General features: G+C 42.6%; 1 protein-coding gene across 1 annotated transcript; it reads left to right on the top strand.

Moving 5' to 3' along the window:
• The first annotated feature begins 11931 nt into the window (after positions 1 to 11931).
• LOC5576123 lies at positions 11932 to 13610 on the top strand. Its single transcript, XM_001662419.2, has 2 exons — positions 11932 to 12405; positions 12901 to 13610. Exons 1-2 carry the CDS (start codon positions 12046 to 12048, stop codon positions 13525 to 13527), a joined length of 987 nt encoding a protein of 328 aa, XP_001662469.1. The 5' UTR covers positions 11932 to 12045; the 3' UTR covers positions 13528 to 13610.
• The last annotated feature ends 6075 nt before the right edge of the window (positions 13611 to 19685 follow it).

Raw genomic sequence — 19685 nt, forward strand, 5'->3', positions numbered from 1 at the left:
CGAACAGGAGTCCGACTACTGCTATCGAGTCAAATCAAACGCCGTATGAATTGTGGGAGTCGCGAAAGCCGAATGTATCAAATATTCGAGTCTTCGGAAGCAGAGTTTTCGTTCATGTGCCGCAGGAGCTGAGAAGAAAGCTAGATGCCAAAGCTTGGAACGGTATTTTTCTGGGGTATTCGCACAATGGGTATCGTGTTTTCGATCCGGTTAAGAGGAGGATCGTCACAGCACGAGATGTGGATTTCATCGAAACTGGTAGTGTGATGAAGAAGTCAGCGGATCAGTTCGTGAAAGTGCCTAGAGTTCACGCGGAGGTTGAAAAGGACGAAAATTATGGCGAACCGGCTGAGAATCCATCGGATGATGAAAGTGTTGGTCCAGAAGGAGATGTTGTATCAGAAAAAGTGGATGAAGTTTCGGAATCTGATGAATACGGAAGTCTGGAAGAGGATGAAGAAGCGGAAATTTCGGACGAAGCGGTAGAAGGAAGACCCAAACGGAAGAAGAAGACGCCGGTTTGGCACCGGGATTTCGACATGGAGTACGCAGGATTCGCCCTCAGTGCGATGAATTTTGTGGAGAACATTCCAGGTTCGATCGACGAATTGAAGAAGCGAGACGATTGGAAGATGTGGGAAGCTGCGATCGATGACGAGATGAAATCTTTGATGCGGAATAACACGTGGTCTATGGTGAAGCTTCCAGAGGGGCGATCGGCCGTCACCTGCAAATGGGTGTTCAAAGTGAAGGAAGGTGGTCCAGGCAAGGCTGATAAGTACAAGGCGCGGCTCGTTGCGAGGGGTTTTACCCAGAAACAAGGCTTCGACTACACGGAAAGTTATTCTCCGGTGGCGAAGCTCGACACCTTGCGAGCGGTTCTGGCATTGGCCAACCGAGAGCGGTTGTTGGTCCATCAAATGGACGTCAAAACCGCGTTTTTGAATGGCGAGCTAATGGAAGAAGTGTACATGACCCAGCCGGAAGGTTTTGACCAAGGAAACGGATTAGTGTGCCGGCTGAATCGATCGATATATTGACTGAAGCAGGCTTCGCGTACCTGGAACGAGAGGTTTAACGGTTTCGTGGAGAAACTTGGGTTTGTTCGGAGCGAAAACGATCCGTGCCTATACACGCGTGGTGTAGGCAAACAGATGATGATTTTAGTGCTGTATGTCGACGATATTTTGTTGGTTGGATCATCGTTGAAGATTCTGAAGGCTGTGAAGAGGAAGCTTGCCGCAGAATTTGAGATGACCGATGATGGCGAAGTCCGACAGTTTTTAGGGATGAACATCGACCGTGATATTGAGGCAGGTGTGCTGAAGATAAGTCAGCGTGGATATTTCGAAAGGCTGTTGGAACGATTCGGGATGACGGAGTGCAAGGCGGTTTCGACGCAGATAGAAAACCGTCTGCGATTGAAGAAGGGAGAGGAACACCAAAGGACGTCGAAACCATATCGCGAATTAGTTGGCTGTCTGATGTATGCGTCCCTGACGACCAGACCGGACTTGTCAGCGGCAACCAACTACTTTAGCCAATTTCAATCATGCCCGACCGATGAACACTGGGTTCATTTAAAACGAGCGCTGCGGTACATCAAAGGAACACTAGATGTAGGTTTGGTATACAGGCTTAGCGAAGATGCACCACTGTTCGAGATATTTTGCGATGCAGATTGGGCGAATGATTTGGTAGATCGAAGATCAGTGACTGGAGGTATCTTCAAGATGCATGGTTGTATGATCAGCTGGGTTACCAGGAAGCAGCAAACAGTTGCACTCTCTTCTACGGAAGCGGAACTTTCTGCGTTGTGTACAACTGTATGTCACGCAATGTGGATGGTTCGAGTGCTGCAGGATTTAGGAAGGTGTTTGGAGGGACCGATTCCGGTCTATGAAGACAATCAGTCAACGATCAGGATTGCTGAGGATGAACGAGATTGCAAGAGACTGAAGCACGTAGATACAAAGTTTCACTTCCTGCGTGATTTGGTACAGCAAGGTAAGATCCACATCGAGTTCGTGCGCACATCCGAGTGACAGGCTGATTTGATGACCAAAGTCCCGGCGGCCTCCTTCAAGGGGTTGCGCTCCAAGATAGGATTGGAGACATGCTGTGGTTGAGCAGGGGTGTTGGGTTGGCAACCACTGCGCTTGTTGCGCCCCTATCCCTTGACTACGGCACTGTGCTGATCGAAGTGGCCGATTGGCAACCATCTTTATTTTTCATTCCAAATGTAAACATCAAACTGAATACACGCGTTTCTAAACATTTCATTATTAATTAAAACGTGTTGTGTTATTCTTCCTGGCTGACCCGAAACCTTTCAAATTCAAAGACGGTTTGTCCGTTTTGTTCTTCGTCTGTTGCCTTGGCATGACCCGCTTCGTCTCCCTTCTTATGAGAACCGTTGTCGTTTAATCAGTATGGACACCCTCAGCACTCGTAGAGATGTCGCCAAGGCTGTTTTAGTATCCGACATTCTTCAGGGCCGTTTCGATTGCCCTTATAAGGTTATTTATTCGTAATGGAGCACAAATATCAATGTAAGCTGCAGTAAATGAACGTTGCTTGTCGTAACTATTGTAGAATTGTGTGTTGTGAAGTTTTTTGCGTTCAAGAATGTTTATTACTATAAAAATAACGTAAAATTTCAAAATCATGCACGATGCAGTATTGACAAACACCTATGAACTTCTATTTATAAGCAAGGTACACAAGGAACATGGTATAAACCTGAAAGTTTGTGAGGATGCTTGAGACATATCCCTAAACCAGATTTCATCACCAAAACTCGTACCAATTAGCTCATATGGTTGAAATAATTGAATTTCTGTTAGATATCATTGAATTCCTTAGGAAATTGCATACATTTAGGCGTTTTCGGCGTAATTCTTGTAATTCAACCATTCGTTATTTATACAAATATTGCATTGTTAAGAATTTTACAAGCATATTCGGATTCAGGGAGCTCAAATTTATCATATAGAGTTGTTTTGGAAACTAACAATAATGGCATTGACCAGTGATCAATTTCACCCCGAAATGAGATTCTCTGATTTTTTTATTTTAGAGGAATCTGTTAACACTAAAATGACATTTTTTAGAAAATTTCGGTACATAAGTCGATGAGGCTCACCTTCGTACTTGAAAACAGACTAGAAAAACCGTGAAAAATGATCAATTTCACCCGAAATTACGGTACTCTAATGCGCAGGGAAGTCAAGGAAATTTCCATTACGAAAAGATCCTGAACCGACCGGGATTCGAACCCAGACACCTTCAGCATGGCTTTGCTTTGTAGCCGCGGACTCTAACCACTCGGCTTAGGAAGGCCCCTCAAACAAAATATTACATATTTGTTAAATCAAATTAAAATAATCTAAATTTAATCTAAAGTTGCATCCACGTTTCTGCAGTGTTCCTTAAATTGTGAATAGTTTAAACACAATTTGAAAGTTTAATATTTTCTCTCTCCAAAACTCAAGGAAAAATACGGTAAAAACCCTGGAGATCGTTATTATAAAAAAACGAATTATGAAAAATGGTATCGATTGATGTTATGGAACATAAAATAAAAATGGCGTGTTTATTGTTCTACACATTTTGATTTGACGGTTATATGTAGCAAAAACCAAGTATTGCAGCATATGAGTATTGTTGCGGGAACTAGCAGCACTGCCACGGACACCCCTCATTCGCCCTTTTCTAATGTCGACGTTTGACAGCTACGAACGAACAACGTCACAAAGGCCGGAACGATGACAAGACTGTCATCGAGAGGGCTTCATTAAGAACATTTACATTTCAATAACCACGTTTGTAACACGATTTCTTTAATAAAAATACTATTTGTTGGATTCGAGGAAAAATTGAATTAGTTGGATACCTTAACGTAAGTAACCTTTATTGATTGTAAAATGAAAACATTCAAATAAAAAGATGCTCTTCCATAGCTTGAAAAGGCCAAAAAACGTCTTTTACGAGGCGGATCCGAAACCCTGTTCAACGATCCAACAAAATTCAAGGTTAAGTCCACGATCGGATTAACCATCCGCGATGCCAGAGACGGAGCGTAATGACTGCAAAGTCTGTAGGCAGTCCAACAGTCTGGACAATATGGTCCAATGTTCGGCCGGTGAGGAGTGGATCCATTACGGATGTGCGGGAGTGGATGGCAGCGTCCGGAAGGTCAGAAATTGGCGATGCGAGACATGCAGGTCATCGATTGCCTATCGCCCTCCACCGTCAAACCTACCTCTAACGACAACCCTGGTGATCCCTTCAACGTCGACACTGTCAATTGTGACTGCTGGGCTAGAGAACGTGTCAAATACTCCGATGTCGTCTGGTGCTGCGGCTGTAGTTGTAGGCGATAGTGTTATCAGCCCAATCGGGAGCTGTTCCTCCCAGTTCTCTGAAAAGACAAAGGCTACTCTTCGCCAACTACAGGAGCAACAAGCGCTTCTAGAACAGGAGATGGAATCTCAGCACATGCTGGAGTTGGCAAGGAAGAAGCAACATTTAGAGTCAGCGATTTCGAAGGTCAGAGGTCAGATTCTGCAAAGTGGAGAACTGGAATTACCGACGATGACTACGTTAGTCGAGGAATCCGGAGTAGGACGAGTGGAAGAATGGATGAAAAGGGTGGAAAATCAGCTGACGAACCTGTCACTCATACATCCAGTTGTGACAGAAGTTCCTGCATCAGTGGCAGCTCCGTTTAATTCAACGTCCACGCCAATATCTGGAACGATGAAAGATAACCTGGCCAGTTCATCGTATGCTCCCATCTCGGTTTCCGTGCAACCCAATATGACCTCGGCACCGATGTCAACAATGCCAACGTTTTTGCCAGCAGCCGTGCCGTACAGTACCGTGCCATCACTCCCGTTCCAGGCACCACGGTTTGAGCAATGCATGAACCAAGGAGCTATTCCGAGGAGTCGTGTAATGGCTTCACTTCCACTGCCAGCAATGTGTATACCGGCAACAGCTACTCCAGTATGCAGTACGGTCCCAGTCGCGACATATCCACGAATTTATTCCGGAGCAACGATTGGTGAGGTGTCAACCGGCGCTGCGGCGCCTTTCCTTTCATCGATATATCAACCACCGGTAACCGGGCATCCACCGATTCAGAGTCTGCCGCCTGTTCCTGGACAACTGCCTCTCTTTAATCAGCCATCTGTGTCGGGTCAGCAACCTCTCTCAGGTCAGCCGTTATACGCTGGGCAGCCGAACGTTCTTGTAAATCCGTATGCACCAGTTGGACCGACTCATCACCAGCTATTGGCTCGTCAGGTGATGCCGAAAGATCTACCACCGTTTAGAGGAGATCCGGAGGATTGGCCGATCTTCTACAGTGCATACATCAACTCAACCACGGCGTGCGGCTATTCTGATGTCGAAAATCTGGCGCGTTTGCAACGAGCCTTGCAAGGTAAGGCGTACGACGCAGTTAAAAGTCGATTACTGCTACCGGCGTGTGTACCTCAGGTGTTGTCCACTTTATATATGCTTTTCGGGCGCCCTGAGCTTATTATTCATAATTTATTAAATAAAGTAAGGGAGGTACCGGCTCCAAAGCCGGATAGGTTAGAGACATTAATCTCATTTGGGATGGCTGTGCAGAATCTCTGCGACCATCTTGAGGCTGCGGGTCAAGTGGCACATTTGTGCAACCCAGTGTTACTCCAAGAGTTAGTCGAGAAAGTTCCGGGGCAGTTGCGCCTAGATTGGGCGTTGTACAAGCGGCAGTTTCCAGCAGTCGATCTCCGTACGTTCTCGGCTTATTTGTCTACACTTGTCGTAGCGGCTTCGGACGTTACGATCATTTCGGATAGCAAGCCCTCAAAGCCGACTAGGAACGAGAAGGGGAAAGAAAGAAACTTCCTTAACGCTCATGGGGTTGAGGAATCAGCGAAGAGATCCCCGTCATCGAAGCCCGAGTCCTCTCCATTAGTACGGTGTCTAGCGTGTGAAGATCCGCAGCACAAAGTTAAAGATTGTGCAATTTTCAAGAAAATGGATCCAGAAAGTCGTTGGAAGGTCGTCCAAGATCACCATCTGTGCCGGACGTGCTTGGGTAAGCACGGTCGTCGACCCTGTAAGATACAATCCACCTGTGGCATAGAGGGATGTTCAATGCGTCATCATCAACTTCTACATTCTGCTCTCCACAAGCCAAACAAGCCGGCGAAAGATGAAACGAAGGACTCAGCGGTAACAGGAGAAACAAGTGAACGGGTAAACGCACATCACACTCAGAAGCACTCTGTTCTTTTCAAATATCTACCTGTACGCTTGTACTGGAAAGGTAGATCGGTGGAAACATTTGCGTTTTTAGACGACGGATCATCCATGACTCTGGTAGAAAATACGGTGGCGAAAGAGCTCGGAATTGACGACGGAGAAGATCTTCCGCTTTGTCTAACATGGACGAGCAATGTAACACGACACGAACCAAAATCTCAGCGGATTCTGATCGAGATCAGCGACGCCAAGCAGTCTGCAAGATACACACTGAACGATACGCGCACAGTGAAGAACCTCAGTCTGCCGCAGCAATCTTTGAACTACGAGAAGTTGGCACGGCAGTACACTCACCTGCAAGGACTCCCCATCACGAGTTTTGAATCAGTGACAGCTGGAATCCTCATCGGCTCCAATAACGCCAGTCTGATAGCAGCGTTGAAGATACGAGAGGGTCAACTAGGCGACCCCATCGCGAGCAGAACTCGGTTGGGTTGGACAATATCGGGAATGGCGGCAGGAAGTAATCCCACAGCCAGCGCTAGCTTCCACATCTGCGAATGTACGAAAGATCTTGACTTGCACGATATGGTAAAGGAATTCTTTACCGTTGAGAGCTTGGGAGTAGCCGATTTCACACGTCTTGAGAGTGATGATGACAAGCGTGCCCGATCAATACTGGCGCAGACGACCCGCCGCATCACAACGGGGTTCGAAACGGGACTTCTGTGGCGTTATGATCACTTCAAGTTTCCTGACAGTTTCGGTATGGCCAAGAGGCGACTAGAGTGTTTCGAACGGCGGATGAAAGCAGACCCAGAACTTCATGACAGTGTACATCGACAAATCAGCGAGTATCTCGAGTGCGGCTACATACACCAAGCTACTCCAGAGGAGCTGGAGTCAGAGGACCCGGAAAGGATTTGGTACCTACCTTTGGGAGCAGTGCGAAATGCCAGAAAGCCGGGAAAAATACGCCTTGTGTGGGACGCTGCAGCGAAGGTCAAAGGAATCTCTTTCAACAGTATGATCTTAAAGGGGCCTGATCTTCTAACTCCATTGTTAACAGTCCTTTTCGGATTCCGTGAGCGGAAGGTAGCGATCTGTGGGGATTTGAAACAAATGTTTCATCAGTTTCGCATCTTGGCCAATGATACACAGTCGCAGAGATTTCTTTACCGTAAAGACCCAACTCAGCCCATTCAGGTATACACAATGGATGTGGGGACCTTTGGGTCGACATGCTCACCATGTCAGGCCCAATATATAAAAAACCTAAACGCCGAAGAGCACAAGGATACCTTCCCGAGAGCAGCCTCAGCAATAGTGTTCAAGCATTACGTTGATGACTACTTGGACAGTTTCGACACCGAGGAGGAAGCAATCGACGTGGCGCTGGAGGTAAAGCAAGTTCACGCTAATGGAGGTTTTACCATCAGGAACTGGCTTTCTAATTCTACGACCGTTCTTCGACGGGTCGGGGACTCTGGGAACCAGGAATCGAAGCAGATCGAAGCAAACAAAGAGAAGACAACGGAGCGAGTTCTGGGAATGTCATGGATTCCAAGTGACGATCAATTCACCTTCGAAGTAGATACGGATGTAGGAATAGTGGTACCAACGAAGCGCAACTTGCTACGATGCGTCATGAGCATCTTCGACCCTCTGGGACTGATGTCCCACTTTCTGATACACGGTCGAGTCATTATTCAGGATGTTTGGAGGACGCATACTGGCTGGGACGAAGTGGTTTCTGCAGAAATCCAGGAAAAATGGCGACGTTGGACAGCGGGATTTGCGGAGCTCTCAAAAGTCCGAATCAGCCGCTCGTATTTCCCTGGGTTTTTGTCAACGCAGATTAGGGAACTTCAACTCCACATATTTACCGATGCAAGTGAGGACGCGTATGCCTGTGTTGCTTATCTTCGAGCGGAGATTGACAACGAAGTTTACTGTGCTCTCGTGATGGCCAAGGCGAAGGTAGCACCGCTTAAGGCTCTCTCTATCCCGAGACTGGAGCTACAAGGAGCCCTCCTGGGCACTAGGATGCTGCGGACTATTGTGGATTCGCATACACTCCCTATAGTTCGTCAAGTGCTGTGGACAGATTCGGAAACAGTACTTGCCTGGATACGATCCGATCACAGACGCTACCGCCAGTTTGTAGCCTGCCGAGTAGGTGAGATATTGTCCAAGACAAATGCAGAAGATTGGCGTTGGATTCCGTCGAAACAAAATGTGGCTGACGAAGCGACCAAGTGGGGAAAGGGACCCTGCCTGAGTTCCGACTCCAGATGGATTGAAGGACCAGACTTCTTACGACGTTCAGAAGCAGAATGGCCGCAGAAGGTTACAGAACAGGACTCGGAAACTGCCGAAGAGCTGCGTGCTTGTTTGGTGCATCGAGAAATCGTGATGGAACAGTTGGTTGACTTCAGCCGATACTCAAAATGGGAACGTTTAGTGCGGACCTTTGCGTACGTGATTCGTTTTTTGGATAATAGCCAACGGAGCAGATTGGAACAGCCGAGGACGACGGGCCGCTTGTTGCAGGAAGAAATCCACAAATCTGAAGCAGCTCTATGGCGCATGGTGCAAGCCGTAGCCTACCCCGATGAAGTCGCTGTGCTGCTCAACAAGGATTCAACGGTGAACCAAATCGACAAATCAAGCGCCATCTATAAACTTTCGCCATTTGCGGATGAGCTGAACGTCCTGCGGGTAGACAGCCGAATTGGAGCTGCCCCAGATTTACCTTATGACTGCAAATTTCCCATCATACTCCCACGGTACCACCGACTCACTGAACTCTTGGTTGATTGGTATCACCGCAAATTTCTACACGGAAACAGTGAAACAGTGGTAAATGAAATCCGGCAGCGTTTCCAGATACCAAACCTTCGCACAGTTGTACGCCAGACCGCCAGAAAGTGCCAGAGCTGTAAGGTACAGAAAGCTTCACCTGTCACCCCAAAAATGGCCCCGTTACCACCGTCGCGTTTGGAACAATGCGGTCGACCGTTTACATACATTGGCCTCGATTATTTTGGACCAATAGCTGTGAAGCGTGGTCGTTCGCTGGTGAAGAGGTGGATAGCCTTATTCACTTGCTTATCGGTAAGAGCCATACATCTCGAGGTTGTACATTCGCTATCGACGGAGTCATGCAAGATGGCAATCCGTCGCTTTGTTGCAATGCGTGGGGCACCCAGCGAGATTTATACGGACAATGGAACTGACTTTCAGGGTGCTAGCCGTGAGCTGCATCAGGAGCTTTATGAAATCAACAACGGATTAGCAGATACCTTCACTGATGCCAATACGAAATGGTTCTTCAACCCGCCCGCCGCCCCACACTTTGGAGGAGTATGGGAACGGCTTGTACGAACGGTAAAGGTCGCCCTAGCATCTTTAACCAGCTTGAACAACCCGGATGATGAAACGTTGCTCACGGTCATCGCTGAAGCAAGTGCTATTGTCAATTCTCGTCCATTGACTTTTATCCCTCTCCAGTCCATGGAACAAGAGGCATTAACGCCAAACCATTTCATCCATCTCAGTTCTGATGGGGTTGTCCGATCCAAAAAACCGTTGATGGAGTCGGAGGACGTGGGTCGGACGAATTGGGATATGGCAAGGCAAATGGTTGAACATTTTTGGAAGAGATGGACACGCGAGTATTTGCCCAGTATCTCAAGGCGGACGAAATGGTTCGAGGAGGTGAAGACACCGGAAGTAGGTGACTTGGTGGTGTTGATCGAGAAGAACGTACGCAACGGCTGGACAAGGGGCCGCATAGTTTCGATGATAGCAGGGCGTGATGGTCGTGTGCGACAAGCCGTCGTACAGACAGCCAACGGAATCCTTCGTCGTCCAATGAGTAAGATCGCAGTGCTGGACGTACAACCAACTAGTAAAGCTGCGCCGGAGACGAACCTGCAGCGTTACGGGTCGGGGAGTGTTGCGGGAACTAGCAGCACTGCCACGGACACCCCTCATTCGCCCTTTTCTAATGCCGACGTTTGACAGCTACGAACGAACAACGTCACAAAGGCCGGAACGATGACAAGACTGTCATCGAGAGGGCTTCATTAAGAACATTTACATTTCAATAACCACGTTTGTAACACGATTTCTTTAATAAAAATACTATTTGTTGGATTCGAGGAAAAATTGAATTAGTTGGATACCTTAACGTAAGTAACCTTTATTGATTGTAAAATGAAAACATTCAAATAAAAAGATGCTCTTCCATAGCTTGAAAAGGCCAAAAAACGTCTTTTACGATGCGGATCCGAAACCCTGTTCAACGATCCAACAAGTATAAAAAATGATAAATTTACCTGTATTCAATTGTATTATTTATTGCCCACCCCCTCGACTCATTTTAACGGAAGGTGACAAAAGAAGATTTTAAGATTTGTTGCCGCCGTCAGCGCACGGTTATGAGGCCCACAATAGAACACATTTTCCTATGGGAAGCGTGCGGATGGTAATCGGTGTTTCAGTTCTGTCGCTTTAACGGTAAAAGCTACCATTTTGGCGTCTATGGACGAAAGTTAGTGTATGGTTTGATGAAACAAAAAATATTTTTTCGAAAATGTTTCATGATACAGACGATAGTTTTTCCTCTATTTTTCTGAAAATTTTCTCCATGGTGCAGTGATAAGCAGTTGCCCAGCCGAGTAATTTGCTAAAGAGAAAATCGATCATTGCAGTTACGCCCTTATGATACTGAACGCGAGATATGAATGTTTAAAGTTTGAGGTATAGTGGTTATCACACCCAATGGTATGGGTGCCCTAGTGTAGATGTAGTTGTGAACCTTAGAGGAAAACAATATGCACTCAGTCTAGAAAAACACCCAGAAACCGGGTGTAAATTTTTCAAATTGGGTAATATTTCCATATGCATTTTGATGAGTCTGGAAAGCGTGTGCAAGTTTCTTTGAGGAAAACAAAAACAAACTGTGTATGACGAGCGTATGCTAATCTACGTGTGTTCAAATGTCACTAAGCTCTATATGAGCCTCTGTACGTGCATTCTTTTGTTCGTTTGTCTTTTACTGTGCGCCGTGTATTGGTGCTGTCTCGCTCTCTCTTACATGCAACTTGAAAACAAAAAAATCGTGAAAATTCATCTGGAGTTTTCCGGGAAAATACGCCACTATATTTTTTTGAATTTCACTTTTGGTCATGTATCTACGAGCCACAGACAAACAGACGTCACACTCTCATCGTTGTCCATCGACACCCTTTTTAACGGTCGATTCAAAAATCGATAGGTGGCCGATCCGCCACCCGCAGCGCTCGTATCGTTTTTGTTCGTGTTTGACGTTTACACACTACCGCCATCTGTTGGCCCGTCGGCCAAACACACCGATTATAGCATTGGGCGTACATGTCTTCGTGACTATGATTTTGATTAAGATTTGTTCTAAGTGTTACGTCTGTTTGTCTGTGTACGAGCTTTACCTCTGGTGAAAATTTCATATAAATCGGAGAACCTCCGGCGCAAATTGTCCGATAATAAAAAAATCCCCTTATGTCACTTATGCCCTTATTGTAGAGCACGTTTAATTTCTCCGCGTGTAACTCATTTTGGGTCTCTTCAACTGTCATTCGAGAAAATAAAAATACGTAACGCTTTGAGGTAACGCCTTCTTATCACTCGGAGTGGACAGTTCGGTATGTTTTGTAAACAATTTTTTTGCGCGGAGCCATCGTTTGCTTCACTGTTTTAAATTATTTGAATAGAAATAGTACGATTAAAAGTGATAAAAGCATGATTAACGCATGCTGTGTGCACGATTTTCCGGGGAATGTGCTGGAGAAACTGGAAGACACCGAAGGCGGCTGTAGTGCCTCCAGCAGCAGCACAAGTTTTATCATGCATCCGTTTCGCATCGTCCCGGATTGCAACCTTCCAAAGACAACGCTAGAGAAACTACCAAAAGATGAAAATAATTGTTCAGTGGCGGCCCCTAGAATTACGGAAGACAGGTTCAACCCTCCGGTGCTGGTGATAGACGATTTGGGCAAAGTCTGTCGGCTCTGTCTGGAAACAGACGAACAAAACACTCATGAACCGCTTTTCGCCAAAGAGGACATCGCTGACTTCATTGGGCAATCGATTGGGATAGAGGTATTTGCTGTTTTACTCGTCTGAATACGAAGGTCTCTTTTTTGGGACTCTGTCACTAGTTAAATGCAAATCTCTAAAAAGTCTATTTTTCATAGAACGTCTAAATAGTCTCTTTTCAAGAAAAATAATCTCTCAAGTCACTGTTTTCAAATCTCCTCACTATGAATAATGGTGTAATTTCTTGAGGCTTCAGAAATCCCTTTGAGACAATTCCATAGTGTTTGTAGAGGAATTTATTCACATTTTCCTAGGAAAAGCTTCAAGAGTTTTTCAGAAATTTGTTCCGAAATACAGAGAGATACTTCTAAAGGGATTTCTACAGAAATTCCTCTGAACATTCCTTCCAATATTGCCCCAATGTTTTCTCGAGAGATACTAAGATGTATCCTTCCAGAATTTTCCTTGGGAGGTCTCCTAAAGTCCCTATTTTTAAGACACTCAATCGTTACCAACACTACAAAACGGGAATGATGAAACCTATTCCTATCGTTTCAGATTCAGCCCAACGACGGATATCCGCAAATGATTTGCCAGACGTGTATCGAGAGGGTAACGTACATCCATCGCAGTCGGGAGTGGTTCCACAAAAACGACCAGTTCTTGAAAGCGCTGGTCGGAGAGTTATCGAACGATTCAGAATTACCGGAAACGGTTCCGACCGAAGAAACGAACCTCGGCGAAGTCGCTGAACTGTTCGACTCAGGATTCCTAGAAGCTGAGGAGGTCACTCTCAACGAATTAGGAATGACACCGGAGGAGAACAATAACGCTCCCGAAGACGAACCCTTGGCGCGAAGGAAACGTTCGCGGCGAGTCGGTGTCAAATCTCGAAAGAAACCGCGAAGACCTCCGGATGCTAGATCGGAGATGATTCGGCACTGTGCTGAGCTGGAGAGGATTGATGGCAAACTTTGGTGCCCTTGTGGGGCGTCCTATGAGGAGTTGAAGATGCTCTGTAGGCACATTTGGGAGGACCACGACATGGGTGGCCATGTGAAGCCGAAGCGTCCGACCGCCTGGGTTCCTACGCCAAATGTGCCGGCCAATCCGCTGCTGCTGGAAGAGATGGCCGCTGTTTTCAATATGGATTGCGCCAAGACACGGAGACTTCCGGGAAAGTGATGTGGGGGTTGATGGAGTCGAATGGTTTGTTACAGAAGATTATGGTGCCAGAAGATAGTTCATAAATTGTTGAATCAATTCAAGTTTTAATGTGTCTTTACTGTGTGAAAGAACGCTCCCTTTAGATGTGAGGAAATATTCTGCAATGTGACGATGAGCTCAAAGAAGCAGTGGAAAAAAATGATGAATTTACTATATAAATTTCAACTGGAAGTGTAAAGAAAATTATCGGAATTGAACCAAGAAAAGAAAATGCAAGTTTTTGGAAGTGAAGTGTAAGGCAGTCATTGTATTGTCAATGTGAAAAATAGAAGCATTTGTGCGTACTGCATTTCAAGAATCGTGACTATTGAAGAATCAAATTGCCGGAGTTCAACGACTAGCAGTTGCAACTTTAAATGTGGTAAAGATTAAATAGCCAACGAGCCAGCGAAAGGAGCTTGGGTGGAGTCTTCTGTTTCAAGGTATGTAAAAGCATATTGATTTTAATGGAAAATAGAGTGGTCGAAGGGTCATGGGGAGCAATTATATATCCTAATGAAATGTCTCTAAAGTCAAAGTTTCTATTTCTCTACTTCATACAAAATGGTTCAACGGACACACGGAACAACCAGTGGACCAGTGAAGAATGTTTTGTTTGACGAAAAGTTTTCTCTGACTGGGGCTGGATTTGAACCCGCATAGCACAACACGCCTAAACGACTGATGCCGCTATCCACACGGCTACGAAACCCACTCTGATTTCTTCAGAATTAGCTTTCTTTTTTTCTGCAGAATATTATGCAGAGATTTGACGGCTATGTCTCTTAGCAATTTATCTAGTAAATCAACTAAAAATTACTTGAGAATCTAGGTATTCTTATACTTTAGAATCTCGGATCTTATACCTTATATCATTTCGAAAATGATCACTTTGGAACTTACACAAACTTCATCAGAGGTTACTGTAAAATTCATCCGGAATAAAAAAAAACGAAGAAAAACTTGGCATCACTGAAGCCATTTCTAAAAGAATCTTTTAGGAAATTTCTCAACAAAATTCTAGAAGTGTGGTTGAAATAACCTGTAGTAATCCTAGAACGTAATTCTAGAGTAGAAGGGGGGAAGTCTTTGCACTAACGTCCGCGACTACAAAGAAAAACCATGCTGGGTTCGATTCCCAGTCGTTCCAAGATCTTTTTGTAATAGAAATTGGGGACGGGATAATAGGCATACATTTGCTCGCCATAAGGACTGTTCATTTAAGTAAGTGGACACCTAAATATTAACATTTTGGCGTGAAAATTCCATAAAAACAAATAAAATTTTGTTTCAGTGTGTACCCAAGTGTTTATTTTGACAGCAGACAAAAGTTGACATAAAAAAAATTATAAATTCCAAGCGATGGTTCGAATTGACATGGCGACTCGCAATTTTTTTTCTGCACAAATGGTGTACAGAAAAACTGTCGTTCCGAGATTTGGCTAAAATCGCGAAGTGTCCAAATTGAATTTTTTCAACGCTTTGGCCAAAACAGATATTCCTGACGACGTACGATACATCCCAACAGAAAAATTTGGGAAAAATGATTTGGTATGGCAAGCAATTTGCTCACGCAGTATGAAAATACTACATATTTCACGACGGGTTCAATCAACGGCGAAAATTACAGAACTGAATGCATTAAAAAAATTGCTTCTGCCCATCTACTGAAAGCATACCATGCCTCCATTGTTTTTGCCAGACTTAGCATCGGCTCACTATGCTTCAGCTACTTTGGAGATGCTCAAGAAGGAAAAAGTCGAATTTGTAGGATGGTTACCGTAGTTATATTAGGCATAACGAACGTTTACCATATTGGACGAAAAAAAAAGTTTTTCAACTAAGCGTATGAAACGATTCGAATATGACGTCCATCGTTTTCAGAGATTTCTAGACCCCCTCCCCCCTCTGTCACGCTTTTTCCAATACCTTCTACACGTACTGTCACACTTTCGAACGTCATTTTTGGATGATCCCTATTTCATATTCGTCCAAGATTTAGTTGGAAAAACTAGAAAATTCTTTGCAAGAATTTTTTTAGATGTTTTATTAATTTCTGAGTGTAATTCTAATTAAATTTCGACAGAATCAACAAATCCAGCGAATTTTCTCCAACGCTTTCATGTAAAAACTCTACAAAATATTCTGAGCATTGCCACAAGGAATTTTTCTAGTAATTTCTGAAAGAGTTACCCGAAGCAAAACCACTATAATATAGCTGGCCATCTAGCGTTCGTATATGGACGTCAAATCATTAAGGGATTCTTAAAGAGATGTCGAAAATTAGTACCCGAAAATTTCAAGGATTCTTCAAGAATTCTTACAGGAATTATTTAACAATGTTGTTGGCTATGAAATCCCGTGGTTTTCTCGATTATTTCTTTACCAATAACTCTGGGGATTCTTCCACAAATTATTTTACTTATTTCATATATACCCTTGAGATTTATTTTAGGATTGTCTATTCTGGTATTCATTTTAGAAGTTTGTGATAATTCATTAGATAACGACGAAAAAAAAATTTTCATTCAGAGTGCAGAGTGATTCTGAACAATCTATTCAGAGTGACGCTTAACATTAATACAATCATGCATATGAAGGAAATGCATGGAATCCAATCGATTACGTGACAATTTGCACAAAATCATGAAGGTGCTGTAATTTGACCAGATTTGTAGTGTAATTTTGCGATTAGTCTGGTATTCTCTTTATGTGTATGATTTTATGATGATGGTACATCAAAGAATTTTCTGGGTGGTTTTCGGTTTTCGCCAACGCCAGTGATTGATGATTTTTTTAATATCAGCTTAACATCTATGAAGAGATCTTGATATTACAGCTATCAAATTAGGAACCAAGTACCTATTTTCTAGCACCAGTACTGAGATTCTGGTGAATTTGCGGTTGAATTTTGATGCTCCCCGTGTGTTTTCTTAACAGCATTCCGGAAGTTTGAGGTGTTTCTGTGATATTCTCGTTATTTTGGTGGGGTTTCTGTATCCTTGGAATTTCTAGAACTTAGAATGTAGAGATTTTTATGGGAATTGTATTGGTTCCATTGGTAGTCGTTAGAATTCAATGAGGATCTCTCCTAAAACACCAGGGTTCTCTTTGAAATTATAAAAATTCTTATCGATTTCACAAAAAATCCCATTGAAATCTATAAAATATTTACCGACATTCAAAAGGTTTACATTAAAGCTTTGCTTTGAAATTCCAACGGAACTGGAGATCAACGGAATCTTAAATGTTTTTACAATAATAATTACAAAGATTGATTTTCAGAATTACAAATATTCACACAATAATTCGCATGAATCCCACCGCAATCTCATAGATTCTTACAGAAATACCGTCTCAAAAATACCCACAGAATTCTAAGAGATTGATATCCGGAATCCCATTCCCACCCCAATTCTAGAGTTTTTACCAGATTTCTAATATATCCGCAATTTTCCTAGAATGGTATTTAAACTTGCAGAATTATCCTAAAAAAATCTGACATCCTTATCGGAATCCCAAAGTTCCTACAGGAATTCCGGAATTCCAAAGGAAATCTGAGAATCTGGAGATGTCAGAATTTACACGTAAAATTCAGAATTACATTATAAATATCTGAATTCCTACCGACATCCCAAAATTCCTAGAAAATAATTTGTCGTAATGCCAGAATTCACACGGATATTACAAATTGCTACTGCCGGTAATCTTACCGGAATCTCAGAATTAGCGGGGCGAATGTTTTCGTAACCTCAGAATTCCTTTGCAAAACTCAAAATACCGCAATTCCGCAAACTCAAAGCATGTGTAGCAACCTCTGAAGCTAACTACCAGTAGCTTTGTAGTAAATGCTACCTTTATTCATAGCAATGCGTTGTTTGTAGTATGTTCGAAAGATGTAGAAAGGAAAATGACACAAACATGTTCCACATATATCGTTTACTACCGAAAATGTAGTAAACTCATCTTTACTACATTTTATTCATATGGCCCAGTATTTTTTCCAGAAGCTTCTTAGCGATTCTAACAATTTTTCCATGAATCCTTTTAAATATTCTTGCAAGATTTCTTCTAAAACTTCTTTTACATAGAGTTTCTCAAAAATCCAAGAAAAATCTTAATTCTTTCCAGGAATATATTTTTACTTTAGTAGAATCTCTGTATTTTATATTCCATTTATTCTAAGGATACGTATGAGTTTCGCTGGGAATTCCTCATTAAATTACAACATTAATAAAATCAAACATGTTATCTAGATCTGCATTAAAAACCACAACAATGAATTTGTCAGTGATTTGCACAATACTAAAGTTTCAGGAATTTGTCCAGCTATTTTACCAGATATTTGCCCATGAATTGTTCCATAATTTTTCAAATAGTTCGGCTAGGAATAGCTGTAAGCATCAGAGGCTCGTCCACATTCGAATCCATGGGTAGGACAAACGTGGGCAAATAAGTTGTGCACAGAGTGAAGCTACACACTTAGATTAAATTACTGGGGTCGGTAAAATTTTACTGGGTTTTGGAACTACCGAAAAAGTCAGTAAAATGAAAACTGTCGCCACGCGTAATTGAAAAGCAAATTTCACCATGTTTTATTGTTTATCGATATATGATATAAAAAGAAAGCTCTCTGCAAAATTTCAGTGAAAAATCTCTGTTTTTCGATTTCTGACATTTTTTTTAGTTTACTGACTTTTTCGGTAGCCCAGTAATTTTTACCGAACAGATTGAGTGTGTAAGAAAAAAATTAACCCTATGGAATCCTAGACTAGAAATTTAAGGTTATCATATTTGAGGGGCTCAAAATCTAATGGGTGTAAATGACATTTTGGTCGGTTTTGAGTATAACAATATTTTCAGGTGACTTTTCCGCTCAACAGAAGAAATAACATAATTCTGCGAAGACTGGCTTGTTTTTTTTACTTTCAAACAATTTGTATAGAAAGAAAACTTACCGAAAAATTTCATAGTAGATTTTCTCAAAACTTGTTTTTTCCACTGACGCTCTTTGCTTCTTTTCCCCAATTGTCATGCCAGTCGTTACCACAAAACTAAGTGGCCGAAAAAAGACCAAACAGGAATTAAGAAAACAAAACGAAACCTAATTAAAGCCATGAGATAAGAGTTTGATTCTTCATAGCATCAGAGCAGACTGTTCTAGATCTGACACCTTTTTGGGATTACTTAATTTTATCTAGGAGTTTTATCTGAAATTTATTCGGATAAAATGTTCAAATATATTTCCGGAAATTTCTAGAGGAGTTTGAGAGAATTTCTCCAAGAATCTTGTTTTGCATGCCTCAAGAATACAACCTGGATTTATCTAAGGAGAAGCACAGAAAGGGAATTTCTTCAAAGACTGTTTCAGGAATCCTCAGAATTCCTCCAAAAATTATTTGTGAAAATTTTCTTGCAAGTCCTAACTCCTCTAAGATTTTATCCAGTGATTAATCCATTTATGTTCCTGGGACATCTAGCACGGTTTCCGGTCAAAACGTCTTCTGAAATTCAATCAAAAACTTCTCCAGAAATGTCAGAATTATTAGGGATTTCGTATAAAACTGTCTATGGGAATTTATTTAAGATTGCAACTAGAGATTTCTCTTGAAATATCTTTAGCAATTGCAGAGATTTATTCTAAGGTTTCTGCAGAAATTCATCCTATTATACTTTGAGTTTTTCTCAAGCATATCTTGGAAGATTTTTTTGCTAGGAATGTCTCTAGGAAAATGTCGAGGAAATTATTCTGAAAAATAAATCCGTGAGGCACTTCTATAGAAAATCCTGAAGTAACCTCATATAAAACTAGTGGATGCTTTAAAGTCACTTTGTATGAACAATGGTCTCTGAAATAACCCCTGTACTCTAGAGGAAGTTTTGGGAAGATTTCCTAGATAACTTGCTAAGACAATCTTAAAAAATCAATTGAATCTCAAGAAAGTAATTCGCAGGGTTTTCTAAAGGAATTTCACGAAAAACAATGGACAAAATCTCTTGGGAAAATTGTTGTTGTATTAGTTGGTGTGGAAACTTAAATAAACCTATAAAATTGTATGAGAATTTTTTGAGAAACTCTTTAAAAAATGTTTGGAAAAACTGCATGAGTAATACTTGGACGAAATGCTGGAGAAATT

The sequence above is a fragment of the Aedes aegypti genome, chromosome 1 (genome assembly GCF_002204515.2).
Source record: "Aedes aegypti strain LVP_AGWG chromosome 1, AaegL5.0 Primary Assembly, whole genome shotgun sequence".
NCBI classification, from domain to species: Eukaryota; Metazoa; Arthropoda; class Insecta; order Diptera; family Culicidae; genus Aedes; species Aedes aegypti.